The sequence below is a fragment of the Rhamphochromis longiceps genome, linkage group LG1 (genome assembly GCF_057381845.1).
Source record: "Rhamphochromis longiceps isolate RC_006_pf linkage group LG1, R_longiceps_female_GT1.1, whole genome shotgun sequence".
In the NCBI taxonomy this organism is placed as follows: domain Eukaryota; kingdom Metazoa; phylum Chordata; class Actinopteri; order Cichliformes; family Cichlidae; genus Rhamphochromis; species Rhamphochromis longiceps.
In genome coordinates this window covers 14,707,229-14,733,657 of record NC_140557.1, presented here as the reverse complement: position 1 = coordinate 14,733,657, position 26,429 = coordinate 14,707,229, and the positions used below count along the sequence as shown (strand labels likewise).

Here is a 26,429-nt window from a genome sequence, read left to right as displayed (position 1 = left end):
GGTTCTCTCCAAATAGTCTCAAACACGCACACATCCTGACCAATAAAAACTGGCTTTTGATGTCTCCAAATGCTTGCCTTTTCTTTCTCTTCTTCCGAGGTTTATAGAGGTCAAGTGTGACTTTTGTAGAAAACTCAACGTAGATTTATGGATTCAGTCACTTTTGTTTTGCCCTTTTTAAGTCATTCCCCCTTTCTTCTTTTGTGTCTGTGGTCTTCTTGTCAGTCTGTCTTACCTGGGGTTGTAGAGGGCATGTGCGTCTCTCATGTGGTTGGCCTCCAGTGGATCGTAGCTCTGGTGCATTCTCCAGGCGCCAGCGCCGCATTTACCATAAGACGACTTGGAGTTATCTTCACTGCTGCTGTTCACTAATGGCCCCTTCGATAAGTTCATTCTGTAGACAGAAGCAAAGTGAGAAACATAAGGATGGCGCTGACAATACAACAGAGAAAAGTAGGAAAACAGCAAGTGGGACTGTAAAGCGGAGACATGGCTCCTATGTGTTGCGTAAAAGCCATAAAAACTATCTGATGTCACTGAAATCAGTTGTTCAGGGGCAATGGTAAAATAACAAAATAAAACTTAGGAAAAAAAAATAGAAACAGTGACAAGTTACATTTTTGTGTGTTTCTGCTTTCTCAGTACCAGAATCTGATAAGGTTAAAGCGCTGTAGAAAACAAAACACTACTAAACTAAACACAAAATCTTTTTCATTTTATTGTTTTAATAAAATACTTTCTTCAGCTCAACACAGTGACAAGCAAACAAAAATGAAATGGAAAAACAAAAAAAATCTTCAACACAAAATTACAATTAAGTGGATGACCACTGAATTACAGAGCGCGCTTGAAAGGGCACAGTAACAGGCACACATAATCATTCAGCCCTCAGTAAACATAAGAAAAAAAACTATTATGATTTATGCAACTGCAGAGTTAGGACAGAGAGAGGCAGAAAAGAAAAAACATAAATACACAAAGAAAGGTCCAAGATTTACACATAGGGCAATTTGCAGAGAGCATCTCAAGTAGGCAGAAAGATGAGAAGCTCTCAGACAGACGCACAGGGGACAGATCAGAATTTTAAACTAGTACATGAGACTTTTGTCCCCGAGCTTTACCAGTTTTAACCTCAAAAAACCTTTTTAAATGGAGGAAATATAAAAGTAAAAGCATCAGAGGAAGAACTGCCATCCTTCAATCAAACCCAGTGCCGTCATCAGAAGCAGGGCTGTCACTGGGGTGATAAGGTCACCACAGGCAACAGAATCAAAAGCATCCCTTACAAAAACAATTTAAAAAAAAGAAAAGAAGCAAAAAAAAGAAAAGAAAAAATTACATCATGGCTGGGCTTGTAATAAAATGATCTGAATGCCCTACTTTTAAACTATCGGGGGAAAATGAAGCGAGGGAAGTGGAAGGAAAAGCAGTTTCCTACCGGTGGATAAAATCTAGAAAAAACAGATACTAATTCAGATTTGGTAAACTATGAAAGAAAACATATAGTAAGAAATTAATCCTTCAAAAATAGTGCAAAGATCTGAAGAGGTGCTTGCTTTTGAGCATTTATGCTTTTGCTTAATGAGAGCGATTATAATAATCACGTCTGCTAATACTAGCCCAATTAACCTAAGACTAATTATTGATTTAATATTAAAACTTTGCCAAAGAATTACAGAGCTGAAGCCAACTAATAATTTCATCCCAAACATGTAAAAGTAGAAATCAGGGAGCACATCGAAGTTAAAAGACAATGAATAAAATAATCTTTCTTTTTCAGGTCTTTCTTTAAATTTTTTTTACACTGTGACACTCCTGTTTGTGTGTGTTTCCTCCAGCAAAGTGTATCGGTAAACAGAGCAGGATGTTGGTATGTGTCGCAAACTGATAGACACGTGTTTACCACACAAACAACCGGCACATACGCACGTGTGTCTGAGTGTGAGATGTTGTCCCCGCTGTGGGTTCCTGTTTATGTGAGGGCCACATAGACAGGCAGGTAGACAGACCAATGACTTGTCTGACAGCCATCCCTCTATCCATCCACAGAGCTGGGTTGGCTCAGTGAGAGGTGGAGGGCCAGGGTGTGTAATATGTAGGTTTTAGTTCCACTCTGGTGAATAGAAGGAATCGATATCTTTCTGCTGCTGCTGCTGCTTCAGACACTTATTGGCTTTGGTTGCAGTGTCACAATGCTATATAGACAGCCAACTATTAGTTCTGTTGTTTTTTGTTTTTGGGTGGAGGTGGTGGTGGTGGTGGGGGAAGTGGTTCTGGTGTGACACCAAGGACTAAAGTATATCCACTATGAGGTGCATGTGGTGCTGGGAATTATAAACCATTATAATCAATCAAAAACTTTCTGGCCGAACAAGTAACTCAGGTTTGCGGCAAAATTCGATCACCTTCTCCCGTTCCGCCCGCTTACATTCTGAATTAATATTTTCTCCCTTGCCCACCTGTGTGTGCTAACACTGTGACCAAAGTACCCCAGATACTTTGCTGTGGGTTGCAAGACTGAAGACGAGGGCCACTTCTGACATCTAAAAACCAGACGGCGAGGTGATTTACTTTTATTTTTAATGACGGTATCTCCGCAACAATATTACAACATTACCCTTAGCGTTTATTGTATGCCCACAGGCGCTGTATGGAAATCGGACTGCATGAAGTATTTGCTTGAAAACGCTGTAGATTGTTCAGTACTGTGTTTTCATCTTGATTTGGGTTTACATTGTGTGCAATAGTTTAGGTCCTGTGTATGTATCACCAGCCATTTGGGTTCAACTGTCACATTTTGGCTGCAGGCATCTTAACTGCATTAGAAGTAACAGACACTGTAACAGCTTTTTTAGACAGGGGCTGAAATCAGAGAAATATATTATTATATTTAGGTTTAAACCATAAAAATCACGAACCACGAGAAATACATCTGAAAAGAAAACCCGAGTTTACAAAGTTTTATGATTAGTCTGTATTATGATATTTTAGAGAAACCACAAAAAGCTCTGTCTGATATTTGTATTAACCTGGACTAAAACTGTTTAGGATTACCGAAAGAGATTCTGCTTTATCGCTTTATAACCACATAATCTGATTTTCCTAGTTCTTATTTCATTTCAGAAGAATGAAACTCATTAAAAAAAGCATCTTAAAGCCAACAGACAATTCTTTACATGAGGCATTTTTTTCTTTTTAAAAATTTAATTCAGCACATGTGAATCGTATACTAAAATAGAAACACAGTACTAAACATATGTAAAATGAAAATCTGAATTTTACACATTTTACATTTTTTTTAAACATCATCAAATAATAAGTCAATTGAAAAATTCAATCCCACAAGTACTCATATATGTAAGAAATAGCTCATATCATAAATATTTAAATATGCATGTAGAGCAAAGGAGAGAATAAAAGAAAAGTGCAATGTATGTGATTCTACCTAACCTATTTCACGCTCCTGTCAGTACATGTAAGCAGCACAAGAACCAGCACATGCAGACATACTATGGATGTGTGGCGGTGTGTGTGTGTGTGCGAGTGTGTGTGTGAAAGCAAGGAGATCGTTGGTGTCTTTCTGATGCTCAGTGACTCGCTCATGTGTTGCTGGCCCATCTGTGAACAGAATGACCATGCCATGGTATGTGTGTACATATGTGTGTGTGCGTGTGTGTGTCTGTGTGTGTGTGTGTGTGTGTGTGACATGGTGATGCAGTGATTGATGAGACAGTTGCCATTCTTGCTAATGCAAAATGCACCTATCCCTGAAGGGAGCAAATGCCACAACACTCACTCACACACACACACACACACACACACACACACACACACACACACACACACACACACACACACAAGCAACTGCCCTACCTAATTACTCCTCTCGTCAGGGTAGTGTGACGTCTTGCAGTTACACAGACAATTTGTATGCATAAATATGGATAAACCTACAGATATGAACACTAATAAATAACTGAACTAAAGACTAGCCAATCTCCTCTGCTGCATTAAAAATTCCCGGTGATCCCATTGGTTTCCTCCTCGCAGATAAACTTGTTGGTTCTATTTTCATTTCTGCACTTCTTGTTGCAAATTGCTGACTTTTCTAGATCGTTTACATGGTTCTTATAGTATTTATACTTACTCCCGATAACACTCAGCCTTATACTTGCCTGGAAAGTCTTAATGTGCAAGATCAAAAGTGGCCGTTTTAAATCAAGAAAAAAAGTGTGGTACAGACTTTTTGATATTTGGAAGTAATTAAAAGAATCATTAGATCACGATAAATACTGAGCGGATGCATATATTGATATACATATACGTCTGACGATGTTGCTCTGCGTGTGACTGCATGTGCAGCAGGGCAGGTGGGGTTGAACGTAGCCCTCTGTGTGTGTCTGAGCGGATGTGGATGTGCGTGCACGTTAGCGTTAGCGACGGGAGCTGTTAGCGGGGCAGGCGGCAGATGGGCTGTCGGCCTTAATAGGGACTGAGCGGGTGCAGAAAGGTGACAGTTCCACAAGGGAGGGGGTGTGTGTAGAGGGAGAAGAGGAGCGCGTGTGTGTGTGCGTGTGTGTGCGTGTGTGTGTGTGCGTGTGGGTGGGTGGAGGGCGCTGAATGGTAAAGGAAGATAGGGATAAAGAGAAAATGAATTATCTACTGCCATGAATAAAAGAGCGGATCAGCTACGCAGAGGAACACGCATCCTAAAGAAAAGAAGCGTTTTTACCATGTAGGATTAGAGCATTTTTTTAATGTAATTAATGTAAACATAATTCACATAAATGTTCCATGCACAAATACTTTAACATCTGATCTTTACTAAAGTTACCAGTGATGAAACTATGTAATTTTTTTTTAAAAAATAGAGCGATATTTTGGAATAAGCAATAAACGTATATTAACTATTTTATTTAAGCTACATCAAACTAAAAGTGAAAGTTTTTCAAATGTCAAATACAATTTAACTATTGTGTGAAAGCGTAAACGCAGTTAATAGACACAAATGCGCTCTCACTCACTGTCTCTCTCACACACACACACACATACACACATGCACAGAAACAAGGCCTTAATAACACACATAGTTTTCTTGTTTTTACATGTGCAAAATAATGAATTGTATATTAACACGTGACATCTTCTCACACATGCACGGATGTGTGTCAAAGCTGAACCGTTGGTACAGTTGGAGTGACCAACAAGGACTGATGCTGTTGGGCTTGTTTTTTTTTTTTCTTAAATAAAATTAAAAAATTATTTGTGTGATCAACATATTTGTTAGAGACAATTTCCTTTTCACAAAAACACCAAAAGCTGTGAATAATGAGGTAAATATACATATATATGTTGTTATGTACATTTCATTTTTTGTGTATAATGAAGCGGGTGGAATAAACTTAATTAATGAAATTAATAAGTTCAGGGCAGGAAGCAAGAAAGTGTAAAAAAAAAACAAACCTTTCTTCAGTCTTCAGTCTTCAGTGTGTAACTGTAAAAATCTTGTCTAATAACTAGAAATCAAAATTCCCTGATTCAAAGAATATACACTTTTGTTGAGCAGCTTAATATCTGAATATACAGTACATTTAGGAAGAACAAATACTTCTGAAAATCATCATGTGATTGTAGTTTATTTGTATGGTGCACCTGATAAAGTTGGCATAGAGAGAAACCTAGTGCACAGACAGGAGATAGAAAGAGTGAAAGAAAAAAGTGCAAGGCAGATGAAAAAAGCAGCAAAAACTAGAGAACTAAACCATGAGGTGGGGTGTGGGCTGGTCTGTCATTCTCTCCCCATCAGGCACACACATGAAGCATGATGGGAGGATGAGAGGAGGAATATTTCACTGTCAGTTGGAAGGCGGCATGGTCATTCATTTCTTTCTCTCTCTCTTAGTAGCTATCCCTTTCCGTTCTACTGTATCTTCCCTTTTTTGTCTTTTTGAACCCCTCTTACACACTGTCGAAACAATGACAATTTAATCATACTTTCAGCTTGGCCGTGCAGAGGGAGAGAACAACCCAAGCAGCGAAACCATAGGGCTCTCCCCATGGGCAGCACAACAGAAAAGTGCCATAGACAGACAAGGGGTTTGAACCTTCACCATTCTCGTGATCCTCTTTAACTCATGGACACACTTTTACACTTTACACACACACATAGAGACATACACACACCTCACCTCTCCATCTAAATCTGCTCTATTGTGGCCCGGTCTGCGCTGTCTCCTCCTATTAGGACTGAGGAGCAGCATTAGAAGCCCTAAGCACAACACGATGGGTACGCACACACTCATGCATACACCAGTCACCGGATCTAAAGCGTAACTCAATAGCTCATCTGGTTGAACTTGATAAAATTCAAATTTAGTGACTCCTTTTCTGAAAACAATAATAACACAGACACCAAAGAAACCTCACAATGTATATAGCAATTCTAAGAAAACGTAATTTAGTTTAAAGCAACGTTTGTTAAAATCAAGCAGATGCATCTACAAAGGGACCTGTGTGCTTTTGACACAGTTCAAATTTGCACAGGTGCAAAACATCCTCTTTTTATTCTGCATTTCTTGAAACTATATACTTGGTCATAGCAGATTTGAAAAGACGGAAAAGTCAGCAGCATTACGGAGAGTAATTCTCAGACAGAGCATAAATGATTTGATAGAACGTGATAATAGTAATAATTGAATTCACATTTTGATGTATGGATGACGGAGCTGTATGGATGATGGAACGTGGGGAATGAGAGGATGAGCGCTGTGGAGAGGAGAAGAGGAGATAAGATGAGCGACATTGCCTCTCACTATATATCACTCTCTCTCTCTCTTTTTTTTGATCACTGCTTTGGCATTCAACCGTGCATTCACACACAAACACACACACACACACACACACACACATACAGATTCACCACCAGTGTGGCAAAATGGCTAATTGCAGTGTGTGTGCGTGTGTGTGTGTGTTTGTGTCACATCTGGTACAGTCTCCCTTACTGCTCTTTCAACACATAAAGGCCGGCACTGACCCGTGACATACTCAGACACACACAGAGCACTGATGGATTGGACATAAATCAGACAAATTCACATCATCAAGGCTCATCCCATTTTGCTCTGTCATCTCTCAGTGGCTTTCTAAGTGTGTGTGAGACAATGCATTTTTAATATCTACATCCACATATGTAGACGCATGTGTGTGTGTAAGAATAAGTCACTGCATTTTTAACATTGTGATAACTTTAACCTGCAAATGGTATGATCTGTGTGTTTATTGTTATGCATTAGTGTTAAGAGTGTGTGTTGCTGTGGGCATTCATGCTTACACGTGTGTCCAGCGGACCTCCTGAGTGCTGGTGTCAGACAAAAGCAAACCCCCTCCCTTCCTTCCCACTTCGCTCTGTCTGTCTCTCTCATTGCGTCTCTCTCTCCCTCTCTCTCTCTCTCTCTCTCTCTCTCACACTCTCTACCTCTCTCTTTCTCTTTACGGGACCAAATTACCACTGGAATGCCCGGACCCTTCACATGAGAGCGAGGCCGCCGTAAGCATGAGTGCGTGCGTTTCTCTGCGCGTGTGTTTGCAGGCAAATGCAAAAAAACTGACAGACAACAAATTCCATAGGGACAGACAGGCAGGCAAAGAGACAAAAAGAACAACACTTCCTCATATAGGCCATCAATAGGTCACACATACAAAATGGGAGCATGCTGGCACGAAACCGCGGATGGCAACAAACAGATGCAAATTGCACGCTCACACACTCACAGACACACACACGTGCGCGCGCAGCCAGCAAATCAGCACGGCACATATTGACATGCTTTGACAGATGAATTAAGTAAATGATTTTATAAGGAGATTAAAAGGATTTTAATTTACGCAATCTCTCTTTGGTCCCCCCTGTCCCTCCCTGCAGTCAGCTTTACCTCTCTCTCTCTCTCTCTCTCTCTCTTTACTGCATATCCCACTTCATAAGCTGAAAAATAAGGTCCAGCGACTAAGATTAAGGAAAAGAAAAAGATGGGAAAAAACCATTAAATGCTTTTCATTGTCTAATCAAAAGCAAGACATATTATCTCTTTATTCTGAATAACAAAACATATGTATATTTCGCTGTCGCACATTTAAACAACAAACGGTCAAAGCATCAGACGGTTGGCCTTCGAGTTAGATTTTTTTCTCAATTGAATTTCTTTCGCGGTTTCATATAAAGTAGTTTGCCTCATCAGGAAAATCAGGAAAAGTAAATCACTGTATGATGGCCAATGCACTTTTCCAAATGTGAACTAAAACAGTGGCATTTGTCGTAGCAGAACAAGAAGCAACACAACATTACGTGTGAAAATCTGGTGCCTAAATCATATTATATATATTACTGTAAGTAAAAAAAAATGTTTGTTTTTCTGGCACATCTTAATTTAGTCCGATGAACGACTTCAACAATGTTTAACCTGAAACAGATTTTTATTTTTATTTTTTTTTACTCACAATCACAAATAATTTCTTTCCTCTACATTTCCATGTATTTAAAAAGAATTAAATCCAGACACATCAGATTGGAGAATAATTCCTAATCAAATCATATGTGCTCCCTTGTGCTTCTCTTCATTACTGCACTACTAAACCTTTGCCTGACTGATCAGCAACTGTGCAGTTCTCACCACCCGTCCGTTCTCCTTCACACCCACTGTTAAAAACACCAAAATCACTAAAGTCACTGTGGGAAATATATTTTAATGATATGCAAATGTTATGTATATGGTGGCATGAGGGGAATGCAATTATGTTAACAGCTTAAGTGGTACTTGTTGTTATTATTATCAGTATGATCATCATTATCCCTAATATTTTAATTAGTATAGGAAAGCAGTGCCTTAGAGCAAAGAAGGGAACGCCTGAGCCGGGAACAGAGAACGGTGGATGGATGGATCGATGGATCGATGGATGGATGAATGGATGTGTGAAGGAGCGGACGCACAGATGACGGGACCAGAGGGCTCTCTAGAAAACGTTTGAGTGGCAACAGCTTACGTACACTTGCTGAATCACACGCAGGTAAAGCAGACACATCTCATTGCCAAATGTCTGTCAGGAAAGTGTGTTTTTCAGTGAGTGTATTGATGCTTGATGTCTAAACACAGTTTTCACACTTCTTGTCCATTAAGAAGCAAATCCAGTTCAAAAGTTTTTGAAAAATTTGAATTCTCTGTCTTAATCTGATTTTAAAAAAAAAATCAAGACTCTTACACCTGAGCCGTTACAGGTCCTTAAATTCCACCCCACTGTTTTGCAGTTGAAGGACCAACATAGAGAAAGCTTGTTTAGATGCAATCCACAGGGTTAAATCCTTGTAAAGTGTCCTAAATTCAGATTTTGCTCTACTGAAAATTCAGTTATTCCCTCTAAAAGGGGAACTGAAATGATTGATATTCTCAGACTCTCTAAAAGCTTGATTGGTCATACCGCAGTGATAATAAAATAATCATTTAAAAAAAAAAATCCTGCACATATTATGAACATTTTAATTTGTGCTCTTTAAGCATTTACTTGTTCAGAAGGGGCAATTTCTCATATTTGCTTAAATGACATTTTAATTCAAACAGACTGAAAGTTAAAAGACAATTTTTTTAAATTAAAAATATAACAAAAGAATATTTTCATGTAAAGTAGTGGTACAGCTTATCTCCGTGTATTCTCTTTAAAATGCCTCTATATTCAAAATGCTTTACAAGTGAGTGGGGCGTGTGTGTTTTAAAACAAATGACGAGAAAGATTGAAAATAAAATGAAAAATTGCCAATTTTCTTTAAAAAATGTTACAGATACCATTTTGGGAAATATTACAGTACAACATTTTGCATGAGCTTCTGCTCTGACTTTGTTCTTTCAGTTTTCCCACTTCCGACTCTCTACCGTAAAAAAAACCACCTAAACTGTGGCTTTGATTTAGTGTCACTCATTCAAATTTAGTTCTAAGTGGAAATTGGTTAAATCTAAGCATGTGTTTTAAATCTATACATATACGTTTATATATATAAATGACCATAAAATCTTTGCTTTATTTATGAGCTTTGCAAATTTGAAAAGGTGAATGCCAATAATTTTATACATACAGACAAAACAGGTCTGTCCGGCTACTGAATCACACACGCACAGTGTCGGAGGAATGTTTTATCTTGTCCTGTTTAAGAAAAGAGTTAAGCAAATACTGCTATACTTTAATCATTTGTTTGTTGGCTCTAATTTTGTTTTTTAAATAATTGTGCACACAATAATCTAATCAAGCAAACTGCTGTCCACTCTGCCAATCACTTAATCTACATTTTGCACAGATCTAAAAGAGCAAAGCATTGGCGAAAGGAGCAGCTCAGCAGCACTCGTGTGTTTGTGTGTGTGTGACTGTCTCTAATTCCTGAGCGGGGCCACACGCTGAGCTGCCCGTCTGAAATTCTACCTCCTCTGGCATTTAAGAGCGCAGCTCTCCCCCTTTCCCTCTCCCTCCTCTCTTATGGGCCCTTTCCTACACGCTGCTCCTGTAACCTTAATGCCCTGTTATCTCGCGGATTCTCTGCTTGGATGAACACATACTTTAACCACACATGCATAAGCATAAACACATGCACAGGTACACACATGCAGACATGTACTGAGAAAGTTTGTCCCAAGAACAGCCTGACTTCAAGTAAAGTGTTTGTTGAAAACAGCGAAAGTGAAAATGGAGCAAACAATGTGTGTTTGCAGGCAGGTGTGTTGTGCGTATGTCTCACTTTCAGGTGAAGGGACAGAAATTTTGCTCCTCTGCCCACTAAGTAAGAACTGCTGTCCAGATACTGCAGCCACACACTCACACACACACACTCACACACACACAAAGACAAGAGTGAACGCGTGCTACCTGACAACAGAAACAACCTTGACACGGTGCCGGCCACCTCCGCTGCATACCAGCACATACACTCACTCACTGACTCACACAGTCACTTACAGTGGAAGACAATGGCAATGACAAGTTGGATGATCAATAAAAGGATAATAGTAAAAGGTAAAATTTACCTACTCTTGTTCAGAGTGCATTAAAAAACACTCGGATAACGGGTGTCCTACCGAATCCATCGGCGATACCGGGTCATTGTCATGTCAACCTCCTCAGGGTAAATGGCAAGAAATTAAAAACAAAAAAAAATCAAAGTTTTTTTTTATATCTCTCCTCTCTCTTCTTTTCTCTTCTTTCTCTGATCTTCCTCTCTTTCGGTCCTTCCTTCCACTTGGAGTGAGCAATACAATTACCGGGCTCTGCGCTGCCTGCACTGATCAGCTCTGCGTGTGTGCGTAGAAGTGAGGGAGCATGTGTATGCAGTGTGTATGTCAGAGTGAGAGAGAGGGGGCTATAGGCACACACACAGCCAGCTAGTCAGGCAGTTGGGACAGAAAGCTGTGCTGCTGTCCTAATCAACGACTTAAAGCCCCGATAGCGGCTCATGAATATTAAGCAGCATTTTGCATATGTAGTCCCTCAGGTCCCAGTTGTGCTGTGATTGGTGGGTGCTTCACCAATAGCTGCAGGGAGGGGCGGAGAAAGGGGTGGAGAAAAGAAGGGAGAGCGAGGGAGAGAGGGAGAAGAGCAGGTGGAGAGGGAGGGATCAGACAAAGAGCACGGAGGAAAAGGGAGAATGAGGGAATCAGGAAGGAAAGGAGGAAGCAGAGAGGAGAATGAGACAGGTGCGAGAAAGGTTTAAAGCAAGACAACCTGCTCTCCTTTTACTTAATTTCTTTCTCTCTTTATCAATCCATCTCTCTGATCTTTCTTCAATGGTCTCTCACTACCCCGGTCACTCCTGCTCTCTGCATGCACCTGCATAGGTAAAATTACATCCTCACATAAACTGTAATGTTAAAAACTGACAATATATTTCTTTCTAACAATGAAAAAAAAGTTTCAAACCAAAAAGCTGACCCTCTTTCAAATAAGGTCTAAACCACATAAGTTACACCATGTTATTAGGATGTTTTAAGGACGCAGATACTGATTTGTGCTCAAACGGAAAACACAAAACTGACCTAATCAAATCCAGAGAAATGCAAGATCAAATAGTGTATGCTTGACCATGAACCCAAAGCCTGAATACTGTGTCACACCGTAAACACACAGGCACAGCGCAGCAGAACCCATCGCAGCCCAGCAGTAAAATATGAGATTATAGCAATTCCAGAGCGCTTGTCCTTTGTTGTGGAATGATTTGGGCATGATTGGAACAAGGTTTTCCCTGCTGCTTGCTGTTTTGTCAAGTTCACTTTCATCTCTACACCAGCAGGCTGTGTATTCCCAGTATTTCCGAGCACCTTGGAATGTGAGTATAGGTACTGCGACTGGGATTCTCCAGGAAAAATTAGCTCACCGCTTCTCAGTTTTAGAGCAAGGAGGAGACAGCGGAAAAGAGAAAAGGGAATGCAAGAAGAGCGGGAAGGGCCTTGTGAAAAGGGAAAAATCTGAACCCCGCAGGGACACTCCGAATGATACACGCACTCTTTCTGTCTTCTTTCCTTTCTTTTTAACTAATGTCTTCCTCCTTTCGATTAGACTTTTTCAACATGTCCTTACATGTCATTTTTTGGGTACCCCTGCACATGGGATGGCGGGGGAGAGAGAAGTGTAGCGAATACAGGGAGACACACAGAATGGAATCGGAGGGGGTGGAGGGGGTGGTGATGTTGTTGGTAGAGGGGGTGGGGGGTGCAAAGATGAAAGAGAGTGGTTGTGATTAGCAGCTTTGGAATAGTACAGATAATAAAATATTTCCTGAAACCAATCTCAGCTTTGATGTACGTGTGTGTATGTGTGTAAATACTGCCTTTTCTTTCCCTGTTTTTCTTTGACAAACACAGAGTCCAATCATTAACATTTCAACTGCTTAACAGAAAAACTGTTACTAAAACATTGAAGTTAGCGCACTAAATATTCTTCATATTCTTCTCAGCGTAGCGTAGGATATGTGTATTGGTTTTGCTGATAAAGCATTTGTCTCTAGCTGCATGGAGAACTTAGTACCTGTTAGCCATAGAACTGTTCAGTTCAATGCCATTTTAAAGGTAATATGATTATAGCTTAATACATGTGTGTGACGTGGAGAATTCTTGACATTATTGTGCTGAAAGACCCTGTGAAACTGAGCTTAACTGCCTTCCCATGGGCACAATCAGGGTCTTTACAAGAATAAATACATATTTAGAAGTTGTTTCGAAAGCCGACAAAGTAAAGATCCACAGACCACATACAAAAACAAACACACTCATAGTCACAGACTCCTTGCACAGATGTACCTTTGCCATTTACATAGAAGGATAGGAATTCAAATACATGTCTTTACAGATATATAGCTGTTAGGTTTGTGTACACACATACACATGCAGGCATACAAACATACACACAGTTATGATGTATCCAGAGGCTTATAAGCATTGACAAAGATGAGTGTGAATCAATGCTGCCGTCACTACTGTGCAAACAAATCCTTTACCAAAACCTCAGTGTCTAACACACTTGTGAATACACAAGTACACACACACACACGCACACACAAAATCTCAGTTTCAGTGCAGAAAGTCCAAAATGTTCTGTCTAACACATTTATTTAAAATAAGAACTACAAATCATACATTGAATTAAACAATTAGAAGCCTGCGAGTTGTAAAACACCAACGAATGGCTATATAAATATTTGAAGAACAGTGTTTTGACGCACACAGAAATCATTATTATTTGTCAAAGATGAACTGGTTGTGTTCATGGAGGCGTAATTTTTAGTTAGTTTATGTTACAAAATATTCAATGATTCTTTAATTTATGCAGTTTGTGTGGAAAGTGATTTCTACTGACTGATAATTTAAGCACAAGCAGCAATGTGGTAAAACATAAGAACGCTGTCTAAGAATAAGCTTTCACTGTGCATGTGTGGTGAGTGATGCCTTACAAAGCTTGGCCTTTTATGTAAATACAGAAAAAAATGTTACGGTGAACAATAACATCATGTCATGCACACAATGCCACAAACAGAGCTGTATTCCTTAAAATTCATCAACCGGTGCACACACAAAAGGCCCATATGGTCCTAAAGCTTCTGAATCATCTTTGTAGAGACCATCACAAAATTCTTGTGATTTTGGTTGAACCCTAAAACAGCCGTTACTTTTTCTGTCTTTCTGCCTCACTCCTCTTTTCCTTCTCTGACCCCTATCCTCCCCACCCCCATAGACTATTGATTGACTCTCAGTCAGTGTGTGTATGTTGACAGTGACCCCTTTAGGCCACTTTTCTCTATAACTGGACAAACCATGAACATCTTAAACACAAACCTGTAACTCAAAAAGCCAAGGTGATACCTTGTGCATCCACGATGTGTGCATATGTGATTGCTGGTTAACAGACAATATTTCCATGCACAATGCTGCAGAAATATAACTGCATATAACAACATAAAAACAAAAAATATGAAACTCAGTCGAAGCACCGTGTAAAAACAGCATTTTATCACAATTAATAATTGTATGCATGGGTAAATGGCCTTGCTGGAATCACTTTAAAAGTCCATTTACAATGTAAAACCTATTGAGCTCGGTAACTGCTGGCATCTCACTCTTCTCTTGTCTGCCAGTGTTTGTAAATCTGTGTGTGGGTGTGTGTGTTTTGACCCTGCGGTGGCAGCCTGTTGACATCTATGGAAGAATTATCCATCGCAACTCTCGCTGACATCAATCAAACTACTCAATAGGCCACAGCAAGTTCATTCAGAGCCTTGTATTGTGAGCGGTTATATGTGCGTCTTTGCTGGTCAAAACAATCTTTAACAAATTCAAGACGTGGCCACTTAGGAAGCTGACCCCAGGCCACCCATCGACGCATGTGCCAGTCATGAACAAAGCACTAGACTGAGGCAACAACTGCAAACAAAGTACTTTCAACAATAATAAAACAGAGCATTTGTTCTTGATAATTAAAGAACATTTGCTGTTTTTATTAACATTTAAGCATTTAAGACAGGACGACCATTTGACATTTTAATGTTAAAATGAGAACTAAAAAGTTAAGCTGTACCAAAAGTGAAATGAAGCAATTTGGAAATTTCACACATTACTGAACTTTGCTTTTGTAGAAAAGAGGGGGGTGAGGCAGGTGGAGGGAGTGAGAGTAAGAAATTGCACATCACTTCAAGCCAACAGAGGGAGCTATGGACTCTGGTCAGTTTGCAGCCAACAGCAGCACAAAGACTCACAACTCGTGTGTGCACGGCTGTTTGTAGGAATGTAGCTAAAAATATGCAAGATTAAGTCACAATATCATTCATCGTGAAAACCAACAAAAATAAACAAAAATATATAAAAGAACACAAACTCTCAAAGATACACACACAATACAAAGCTACACCGCCAACAGGATCAGGGGAGATGGAGCAGAGTTATCTGATAGCTTTGTCAGCAGGTACAGCAGGACACAGTGTGGATATGGACAATTTGAACAAAGACCCCTGCCTGCTTCTCCAACCTGAACCCAGACTAGAGCAAAAGGCAGGGAGCGATGAAGAGTGAGAAGGAGACAGGGAGAAAAACAGAGCAAGAGAAGCCAATAGGAAAAAGCGAGAGATCTGTAGACTTGAAAAGACATCTCTGTCACTAACGTGACTGATGGCTGTAATAGCAGTGAAAGGGTTTGAAGTCACAAGGTGTTATTAGATAAACAGAGTTTAAGCTGCAGTTCATTTTCAGGCTGTGTGAGTGTAAAACAGCAAAGGAAAAAACTTGCCCTCTGGGCAATATATTTTATGTATTATGTATTATATATATTACAGGATATAATCCGCTAGGATAATCAGAAAATAAAATATTTTAGTAGTCATAAAGAATTATTTTTTAAAAGAGTGATGAATATATTTGGGATTATTCATACAAAATAAATATCTAAAAAATGTTTTACAAATATTTAAAAATGACCTCTTTGATTGAGTTTTGTCATAGCAGCAAAGTTTGTCTATGTAAACTAAATGGGCCCTAATTACTGTGCTACATCTTACTTCCTGAATTGTACTTAGCCTCAAATTAGTCATAACAGAGTTATCAAAGTAAACCTATTCTTAAATATGAAATATGAATAAGAAATAACCAACTACAAATTTCTTAACATTAAAGAGATTTCCTTGCTACAGTTATTGTAATAATATCTTCTCCTCACAAAGGCAGCAGAGAAGGTAAATGTACACAGACACATCAGAAGTTGGACACGGAGAAATGTGTAGCTGTCTTACATATTCAGCTCAAGTATTGGGTGTTAACTTTACAACCGACATGATCAGACCAAGTGAGTTTGACTGAGTTTTGGATTTCCACTGAGGTGGAGCTATTTGGTTTGGTCAAATAATCAACATTTTACAGGCCTACATCAACACTCCCACATAGCAGCCACATAAGATAAGATAAGATAAGATAAGATAGAACTTTATTAATCCCTCGGGTGGGTTCCTCTGGGAAATTCGATTTCCAAAAAAGCACAGCACCGACAGAAGTTACAGAGTTATACACACACACATATATATAAATACAGAGACAATATAAATAAAATATACGAAGGGGATAAATAGAATAAATAGGAATAAAAATAAAAATACAAGTGAATTGCACATTTCAAGTATTGAGTCTATTGCACCGTTGACTATTTACAAAAGTATTGCACAAAAGGTATTGCACAGTGAGGTGAAGAGGCACTACAGCTTAGTTGTTCCCTCCTTTGTCCTCCTGTTTCCCCTCCCTCTCCCCTCCAGAGAGGAGTTAAACAGTCTGATGGCGTGTGGGACAAAGGAGTTTTTAAGTCTGTTAGTTCTTGTCTTTGGGAGAAGCAACCTGTCACTGAACAGACTCTTCTGGTTGTTAATGGCCGTGTGCAGAGGATGCCTGGCATTGTCCATAATGTCCATCAGTTTCTTTAATGTCCTTTTCTCTGCCACTGTCACCAGAGTGTCCAGCTTCATGCCGACCACAGAGCTAGCCCTCCTGATCAGTTTCTCCAGCCTGGATGAGTCCTTCTTTGCTGTGCTGCTCCCCCAGCACACCACAGCATAGAAAAGTACTCCAGCAACCACCGACTGGTAAAACATCCTCAGGAGCTTCCTGCAGATGTTAAAAGACCTCAGCCTCCTGAGGAAGTACAGTCGGCTTTGGGCTTTTTTATACAGGTGCTCTGTGTTGCATGACCAGTCCAGTTTATTGTCCACCCACAGCCCGAGGTACTTGTACTTGTTGACCACCTCCACCTCCTCCCCCTCTATCTGAACCGGCAGTGGACCTGCTCTAGACCTCCCGAAGTCCACAACCAGTTCCTTAGTCTTTGAGGTGTTGAGTTGCAGGTGGTTTGTGTGACTCCATGCGACAAAGTTCCTCACCAGACTTCTGTACTCCTCTTCCTGATCATCCCAGATACACCCCATGATGGCTGTGTCGTCTGCAAACTTCTGAATGTGGCATAATTCAGAGTTGTAGCAGAAGTCAGAGGTGTACAGGGTGAAGAGAAGAGGGGACAGCACAGTTCCCTGTGGTGCTCCTGTGCTGCTGACCACTGTGTCAGACGTGATGTCCTTCAGCCTGACGTACTGTGGTCTGTCGGTGAGGTAGTCGGAGATCCAAGCCACTAGGCAGGGGTCCACCTCCATCCTGTTCAGTTTTTCTTGAAGCATACAGGGCCGGATGGTATTAAAGGCACTGGAAAAGTCAAGAAACAGGATCCTGACCGTGCCTTTTCCCCCATCCAGGTGTGAGTGGGCTCTGTGTAGGAGGTACAGGATGGCATCCTCCACTCCGACACCCGCCTTGTATGCAAACTGCTGGCAAAATGAATAATTTGATGAAAATGAATTACCTGACGAACTGAGTGAACTTTTCAAAAGTCATCGTTTTGGTTGCTAAATTATTTTGTGAGTTAAGGGAAGGAGCAGTGATGGCGATCGAGGCCAAGGAGAGAGCACCAGCTGCTGGGGAAAGCTGCTGGGTTTAGGGAGCTTTCTGGAGCCTGTCACCAAAAGCCTGTCTGGGTAACCTTTGGAGAAGGGTACATGAAAGTTACAAACACACACATGCACACACATGCATAAAACACACTAAAGCTTATGCAACCACACCAGCGTAGTGAAGTGCCATTGCACACATACTACCTATACAGTACAGCTAACAGATTTGTGTGGAAATGTTCAGGCAGTTTCAAGAACACAAAAGACATGACACGTACAGCCTTCTCACTTGTTTGTATAGTTACACATGCCTACAAACTTAGGGCTTGTATACTGTGATTTATTTAGGACAGGCAGTCATATGACAGCCCCGTTATTCCGCACAAAGGTCAAGCAAGCTTCACACCTACAGTAGAAAGACAGGTTGGATTATAGCGTCAGGAAATGAATGTAAGTCATTGTAATGTCCTCTGAAGTCATGGAAACAAAAATGCATGTATGTGTGCAACAGAACAATATACACACAAAGAAAAAGATGTGTCAAAATATAAAAAGGAAGTATTACCAGCATTTACACACAGAGTCAGTACATGCATGCACCTTACATGTCATCTTTCTTCAAAGTTAAGTTAACATGGAGTAGAGCAGGGTGATATGGCCAAAAATATTTATCACGATATATATTTGAAAATTTGCGATAATGATATAACTGACGATATAATTGATGCGAGACAAAATACAACTCCACAACATTACTAGCGCAAAAAGACAACCTTCCATTTATTTTCACTTAAACAAGAAGCTGGTTTTTATGTACATTAAAGCTTTATAAAAATGTAACAGTGCAAATGCAAATTCCTTGCTGAAAGTTTAACCAAAAGGCATTTCCAGTAGAAATGGGCTGACATATCCTGAGCATAACCACGTATAATATGGTTATATGGTTAAAAAGAGGTGCTTTGCAACATTAAACTGCAGTGTGCAGTACGCATTTTTCGGACCATAAGGTGCACGGGATTATAAGGCACATTAAGCGAAACAAAGCAGTCAGATAAATCAAACTTTATTAAACTCATTCTTCTTGCTTCCTCCACTTCTGTACCTTTGATTCATTAATGTTGAATTCTCTGCAGCTGCTCTATTCCCATGTTGTTGCAGTATATTAATGACTAACCTCGTATTGTGGATGGATTATCTCAGTTGTTCTCCTGACTGAAGTTTGGTCCGTTTACAGCATCCTGCCATGCGATTGCATTTGTCTCTAACCATGAAGAACCTTCACGTTAACTTTTATAAGTGGAAAAGTGTTAGTGTTCGTCCTCCAGCTTCACTGTTTATGTTATGCTAACATAGCTGTGTCGCTAGCGATCACGTAGCACATCATTATATACCAGCTAGCCCAACTTCAGTAACCCTACAAACGTCACTGCTGTTTAGTTTCCTGTCTTCATTTATGTTGGAAGTGATAGCAGAGCTGTACGTTTGATTTTTTTCAGAAATCTCTCAGTCAGAACATGCAATATCATGCTTAGGTAACTAGCGAAACTAGCGAGCTAACTTCCGCTAGCTTCCTGCTAACTTCTAACTCCGTTAAATGTAATAACTTTTGTTTTCATGGATGCCTGGAAGTTAAACTTCATAGTTACACCTGGTAAAGCAGCAATGCTGATCGTTTTATTAAAGATGAAAGAATTTAGACAGTTTTTAACTCTAAGTGATGCTGCAGTGTTGTTTGACCTGAAGTATTCGGAGTTTAGGACCCAGATTACTCCCAGATTTAAGAGCATCTTAGTCCGACAAATACGACAATAACAACAGCCGCTTGCATGTTCTGCAAAAAAATGTGCTTTGTTGTGTATCTGACGGACAAACACCAAACCAGTTCCACATCACGGAAGTTGCACCATTTTTACAATCCAATTCTGGTTCATCTGTTTCACTCAACAATCGGCCATGTGCGTATGAAAACAAAGGCACTGCGCATGCGCGTTTTACTCCCATTCTATCGCGATATTTCATTTTCCTATCGTTGCCTAACATTATACCGGTATTACCGTGAACGGTATAATATGGCCCAGCCCTAACATGGAGTGTACAATATTTTTTCATATAGATAAAATAATTTCAAAGAGGCTAGGTGAGTTGTGGTCATCATCCTGTCACTGGTCAGATTGAAGGATGGGTGGACACTATCTCATCAGAGATGTGAAAAGAGTGACCTCGGCAAGTGAGAGCAGACAAAAGGGGAAGACTTTGGACTAAACTGAGGCATAACTTTGTCAAACGTAAACAGACAGGGTGGGCATGATGAATATGTGTTATTGTATCTCTCTGTGCACATATATTCCATTCAATCAACATACACGTCTCCTGCTGTGATCTGTGAGCATACGTAGTATCTTCCGAAGCCAAGCGAGACTTCCAGTTCAACTCACATTCTACATTTAAGAAGCACAAACAAGCGACACAATCGTTCTCTCTCCCAAATGAAAGCTAAATACAATCTTGCTATAAAGATCAATTGTATGTATTCATCCACATATTTCAGCCTCAGTTTCTTTGGAAAAAACATCCCTGGAATGTCAAAAAATTAAAATCAAAGGGCTATGTGAACTTTTTTTAATGCAGAAATTAGAAAAATAAAATAAAATGAAGGATATAGGCAGCCATATAGATGGTCAAACACAATAAAAATAAACTGTTTATGCACCTAACAATTAAACACAAATATTTCAATAACTTTATTGCATTATTTTCTTACAAGTATTGACCTTATCATCGCTCCAAACCTCTCATTCTCTTTCTCTCCTCCATACCTCCTGAAACATCCTGAGGTTTTGATATATTCCCAGGGATAAATTAGAAGAGGAATGTAATTATATACAGAGTGAATTTTGCCTGGGTAAGAAAGCACTGGGAGTGTGCAAATGTGTGTGCGTACAGGTTTCTCGCTGCCTGCGTGTCTGTATAAAGCAGTGTTTTGTATTGAAATAGGTGACTTCGGAGAGGTGCGCTCCTTTAATTACGCCGCTCTCAAACAGAACATGAGTGGGCTATCCCACTGGGATTAGTTGTCTCTCAATGCAGTCTCTTTGTTAATGCAGCACACACATAACACACATGTACTTCGAGGCACAAATGTATGCCTGCCAAAAAAGACCATCTCGCCAATAGTTCCACACTCAATTTATTCAAACTGAGGTGTAAGCCAAGTGAATAATTCCACTACTAATAAAGACGGTAAGAGAGAGTGTGTACAGATGAGATGAAGGGGGAAAGGGGATAAAACAGCATAGAAGAGGGGGGAACAAAGGGTTGAGAGGAATGGTAAGCCTACAGAATAATTCTGATGTTCAAGGACAACAAAACATGAAAGCTAAGATCAACATCACAAGTTTCAAACTGGTGAGTGTGACTATTTGAAATGTTTTGTTTATGTATATTTGTTCATTGTAAATATTGATATCGGGATTTAAATGTAAGTATGAAACTTTTCTTAAAAGGTTTTAGTCAAAATATACTCCAAAATATATATAATTCAACACTAGATATTTCAGTTCATACGCGCTTAATAGCACCTACCATTCATTGTTGGATATTTAATTATGTGTGTGAACTATACTGTGCTGAACTGTCCCATCAACTCCAACTGGTTGGGACAAATAGCTGCCCCTCCCTGAGCCTGGTTCTGCCAAAGGTTTCTTCCTGTCAAAAGTTTTTTTTAAAAAGTTAAGAGTTTTTCCTTTCCATGGTCGCCCAGTAGTTGCTCAAAGGGAGTCATTGGGTGGTTTTCTCTCTGTTATTGTAGGGTCTTTACCTTAAAATATGAAGTACCTTGAGGAAAGTGATGTTGTGATTTGGCACTATAAAAATAAAACTGATTTAAATTGAAAAGCTTCTGTTGAATTACAGTGTGCTCCTTAATAATAATAATATAATAATAATAATAATAATAATAATATAAAAGTTTCATGCTAATGATGGCTAACAATACACAATTGCTGGTTAGTAATGCAGAAGTATGTAAGCTGTTTTGTGTCTGATAAAGAAGATGGTACAAAAAATGGAAGATTTGTACATTTTAGCAACCTGAAAGGAGTGGTCTCTTAGACTGTACACTTGGAGAACACTTGGACACGTGACTGTTAATAGTCTTGCTCAAGTTGTTCAGGTTGTTTAGTTAGCTATGTTAACAGTTGTGTAAGTAAAGTGTCTTTTTTCTAGCTGGTACCAGAGTTAAGCTTACAAGCCATAGGCCACTATGTCTGAATTTTCTGTCATGATAATGGACATCTGGCCAATATTTCAGATTAGTTCATGTGTAAGTGCAAATAAACAATGCTTCATAGGATACAAATTGGAAACAGAGGATGCTCACCTTCAGAGTTAAAAAGTTGCAGTAAAATGTATTGGTTTGAGCGGTTGAAGAGGAACATTCTGTTTTTTGTCTGCATTACACTTTTTCAGGTTTCACTGCAGCATGGAGCAAATGGAAAGTGTCTATAGAAAACTCAGCATCTTCCAAGCAAACTATGGGAACCTGTGTAATCTGCTACTGACCAAAGCAATCACAACAAGGTTTTTGGTGGAGCACCCTCTTTGTGACCTCACTGACCTGCTGTCTACTTGCAAACATGTTGAGAAATACACATTTTCCTTAGTGACTGGAGTTTGCCAAGGGTTGCCAACCACTCTCTAGGCCAGGGGTGTCGAACTCCAGGCCTCGAGGTCCAGTGTCCTGCAGGTTTTAGATATCACCCTCGGTCAACACACGTGAATCAAATGATAAGTTCATTACCAGGCCTCTGGAGAACTTAATAAGTCTGTCTCCCAATTTAGCCATTTAAATCAGCTGTGTTGGATTACGGACACATCTAAAACCTGCAGGACACCGGCCCTCGAGGCCTGGAGTTCGACACCTGTGCTCTAGGCCATAAATGTTTTTTGACACCAAAAAGTGTGAATTAAGAACTGAGGTCTGTTTCACAACTGTTGATGCAGATATGCACAATAATTACTTATTCGTAATATAAAACGTCCAAAACTTTTTGCCTATTGTATGCTTGCCTTGTTTAGTAGGGTTAGATTATTGGGTAATTCCCAAATGTCCATAGGTGTTAATGTGAGTGTGAATGGTTGTTTCTCTGTGTTAGCCCTGCAACGGTATACCGAGCCTCTTAATCATCATGTGTATCTCTATTTGGATATACATACTAATTCAACACTGAGTCACTAAGAAAAAAATGCTATGATAAACCAAGAATCAGTGTAAAATGTTAATTTCTACATTTCCTTTGTGATTCTTAATTGTTTTTAGAACTGCCTGTGGCTTTCTAACTATATTTAGTAAATTATACAGAGCATTCCCACTGCATATTTGTCTGTTATTGCTACTAGTATTTCAGATACTTGCTTGGTGCTACTGATTTTACTATCTATGCTGTACGATGGTAAAAAAAAGTAGTTGATTTGTGAAACTAGAGGGACGATAATACTGTATCCAAAGAGAAAAGAGGGCTACAGTGCAAGATACACAGAACATAAACACACTCCACTTCATCTGTGTCTGTGTCTAATGACGTGTGTGAGTAATTACTTTAAGCCCAGTGTGTGCGGGTGTTTAAGTGTCTCTGCTCATGTAAGTTTTTATCTAGGCTTTTGTCTATGTCTGTGCCTGCAATAAGTATGTTTAATGGTGTGTGTGAAAATAATCACTTAATCGCCGCTTACTCCATTTAAGAGGTGTGTGTGTGTGTGTGTCAGTTCAATGGTTTCACTGTAAAATAAGCTGAAAGATGAAGACATAAGTGGGAAGGCCTGGAGATGTAAAATAGTGAGAATGATTGCAGAGAGGAGGAAAAGAGAGGGAAGGAAAAAACAGAGGGACTGAGGGAGAACATAGGTAAAAAGCCCCCCCACACCCCCCTTTATCTCACTCTCTCTAATTTTCCACAATAACCCTTCCTTCCAATGTTGCTCTCCAAACCGTCGGCCTGTGAATTTATAGTTGGCCCAATGATTGCTTCTCAGGCCATGATGGCTGTAAATTGCTTTGCCATTTGGTAAATGTTGGCAGTTAGAAGGTATACAAGTAATTATTTCCGCTTGTGCTGATTGAGACATAATTCCAAGACGAGGCCCTAGAAAAATGACAGCATTTCGAAACAACTCTGTTTTAATTTCCCAGCATTCCTAATTAGAATCTGTATGAACATGGGGAGTTTTTTATGTGGTTTCCTCCAATGGGGCCAGAAATAATTAAACTGTCAAGGGGAAATAAATACGTATAAACAAGGCATAATTTTTACAGCGCGCAGCACCTTGTCAGGCCATGACTTTTTGTGAAGAAAAACAATGTGGGGAACAATACAGGGGCATAGAGGACACACCGATGCCACACAAGAACAAACACACACACAAACGCGCGCGCACACACACGCAGAAACACACACTGCAAAACACATACAGTAATGGTGCAGTAGATAGAAAATTTGACCTTAACCACTGATTGATTTGTGCCAGAAAGTCCAGCTAGCTTTCAGATTTTAGGAGTTTAAAATAAAATATATAAAACATCTAAAAATGTTTCAGTCCTAACTGCAAAACAATTTATAAATTCAACTACATTTTATTTCATTAGCTCCACTCCACAACAACAGATGCCTCAAGAAGCTTTAAGGTAAAGACATAATAATATTACAAAGAAACACCAACAATCACATGAGCAAGCACTTGGCAACATTTGGGGAAAACTCCCTTTTAGCAACAAGATACCTCAAGCAGAATCTGGAGGATTTCTGTCAACTGCAACCAGTTAGGGTGAGGGGAAAGAGAAGGGAGCAGAGAGACGGGACAAATGACGATACCGGAGTTTGATAATTATTAATCATTAAATGCAATAGTGGTCTGTAAACACACAGGGAGTGAAAATAGATGAGTGAAGAAGAAATGCTCAGTGTAGCCGTAGCATATCCAGAGCTTGGCTCAGGCTAACCTCATAAAGCCCTAATTACAAGTTTTATCAAAATGGAAAGTTTTTATCCTAATCTTAAGGCTAGAAAAATCAAGGCTAATGCTAATCTTAAAAGTAAAAACGATGTCTGTCTCCCAAATTCAAACTGCGAGCTGGTTCCACAGAAGAGGGGCCTAAAAACTGAAGTTTCTGACCCACAGGAGCCACAAGTTGGCCTGCAGTGTGAGAGTAATGTGCTCTGTTATAGTACTTTGTTATCCTGGGGTCAATGGTCGATGATGGGACTTTATTATTCAAGATCTTGTATGTGAGGAAAAGGTTTTTAAATTCAATTTTGAATTTCTCATGGAAGACTTTGAAGAGAAACTATTATTAGTGAAATATGGCCTCTCTTCCGAGTCCCAGTTAAACTGAAGGCTTTTTAAGGGAGCTTTTAGAGTGACCTAATAATGACGAATTACAATAGTCCAGAAGTCATAAATGCATGAACTAGCTTTTCAGCATCACTCTGAAATAGGATGTTACTAATTTTAGTGATATTGTGCAAATGAAGGCAGTCCCACATAAGTTTTTAATGAGCTCACTAAAGGACATGTCCTGCTCGAAAATGACTCCAAGATTTCTCACAGCGTTACTGGAAGTCAAGGTAACGCCATCTAAAGTACTAGTTTGAAATTAGAAGGGACTGGACAAATAACATATCAAAATCCTAAAAGGCAGACAATTTTTCACAATTTATAAAAATCGTAAAAGGAAAGCAATTTATCTTAAATGATAGTAACTTAGTAGCTGCAATTACAGAAATCAATGAGAAACACTGAACACAGACAACCTGGACAAATTACCAAATGACCTAGAATGTATTATTTAAGAGCAAAATTGTTGAGTAATTGAGTAAGACTCTTTTAAAATGCTGTGGAAATATTGAGAACACAGAGAACTACCAGGAACTTTCATATATTGAAGTGGAATTTGAGCAACGGTGAGCAGAACCAGAAAGGAAGACGCAGTTTGTGATTCTCAACACCAGAGTGCTGGTTTTGTAATAAAAATAGGCTACATGCAATCTGCAAATCCAACAAAATGCACTGACTATTTTCATTTTGTTCTCATTGACTGAGAACAAAAATGTGCACAAAATGGATAATTTATGACATTTAAGTAAGTAACCTTTACTGTGTTTTTCACTTTTATTATGACTCTTTCTGTTTTGCATTTATGCATCATCATCGAAGACCCTCTGTTCAACGGCAGCATCAAGCGTACAGCCTAGAGCATAGGTGTCAAACTCTGGCCCGCGGGCCAAATTTGGCCCGCAGCCTAATTACATTTGGCCCGCGAAGCCATACCAAATTACTATTAGAGCTGGCCTACTGGTATTATACAGCTAATATATACATTGTTTAGTATTAAGCTTTGCTTGTTCCACATTCAGTTTTTCAGCAAAACTTGTTTGAGTCCATAAGA

General features: G+C 39.5%; 1 protein-coding gene across 8 annotated transcripts in view; it reads right to left on the bottom strand.

The window, feature by feature from the left end:
- Window positions 1-26,429, bottom strand: part of esrrga (estrogen-related receptor gamma a) — a 171,466-nt gene that overhangs the window by 59,824 nt on the left and 85,213 nt on the right. For 4 of the 8 annotated variants that reach the window (XM_085394568.1, XM_085394728.1, XM_085394650.1 and 1 more), the window contains exons 1-2: window positions 11,062-11,552; window positions 236-394 (exon numbers count right to left, since the gene is read on the bottom strand). In XM_085394568.1, the coding sequence (XP_085250694.1) occupies window positions 236-394; window positions 11,062-11,117 (215 nt within the window). In that variant the 5' untranslated portion in view covers window positions 11,118-11,552. Of the gene's footprint in view, window positions 1-235; window positions 395-11,057; window positions 11,553-26,429 lie in introns of those variants that run through there. The other 4 variants (XM_085394889.1, XM_085394968.1, XM_085395053.1 and 1 more) reach the window with 2 other exon arrangements.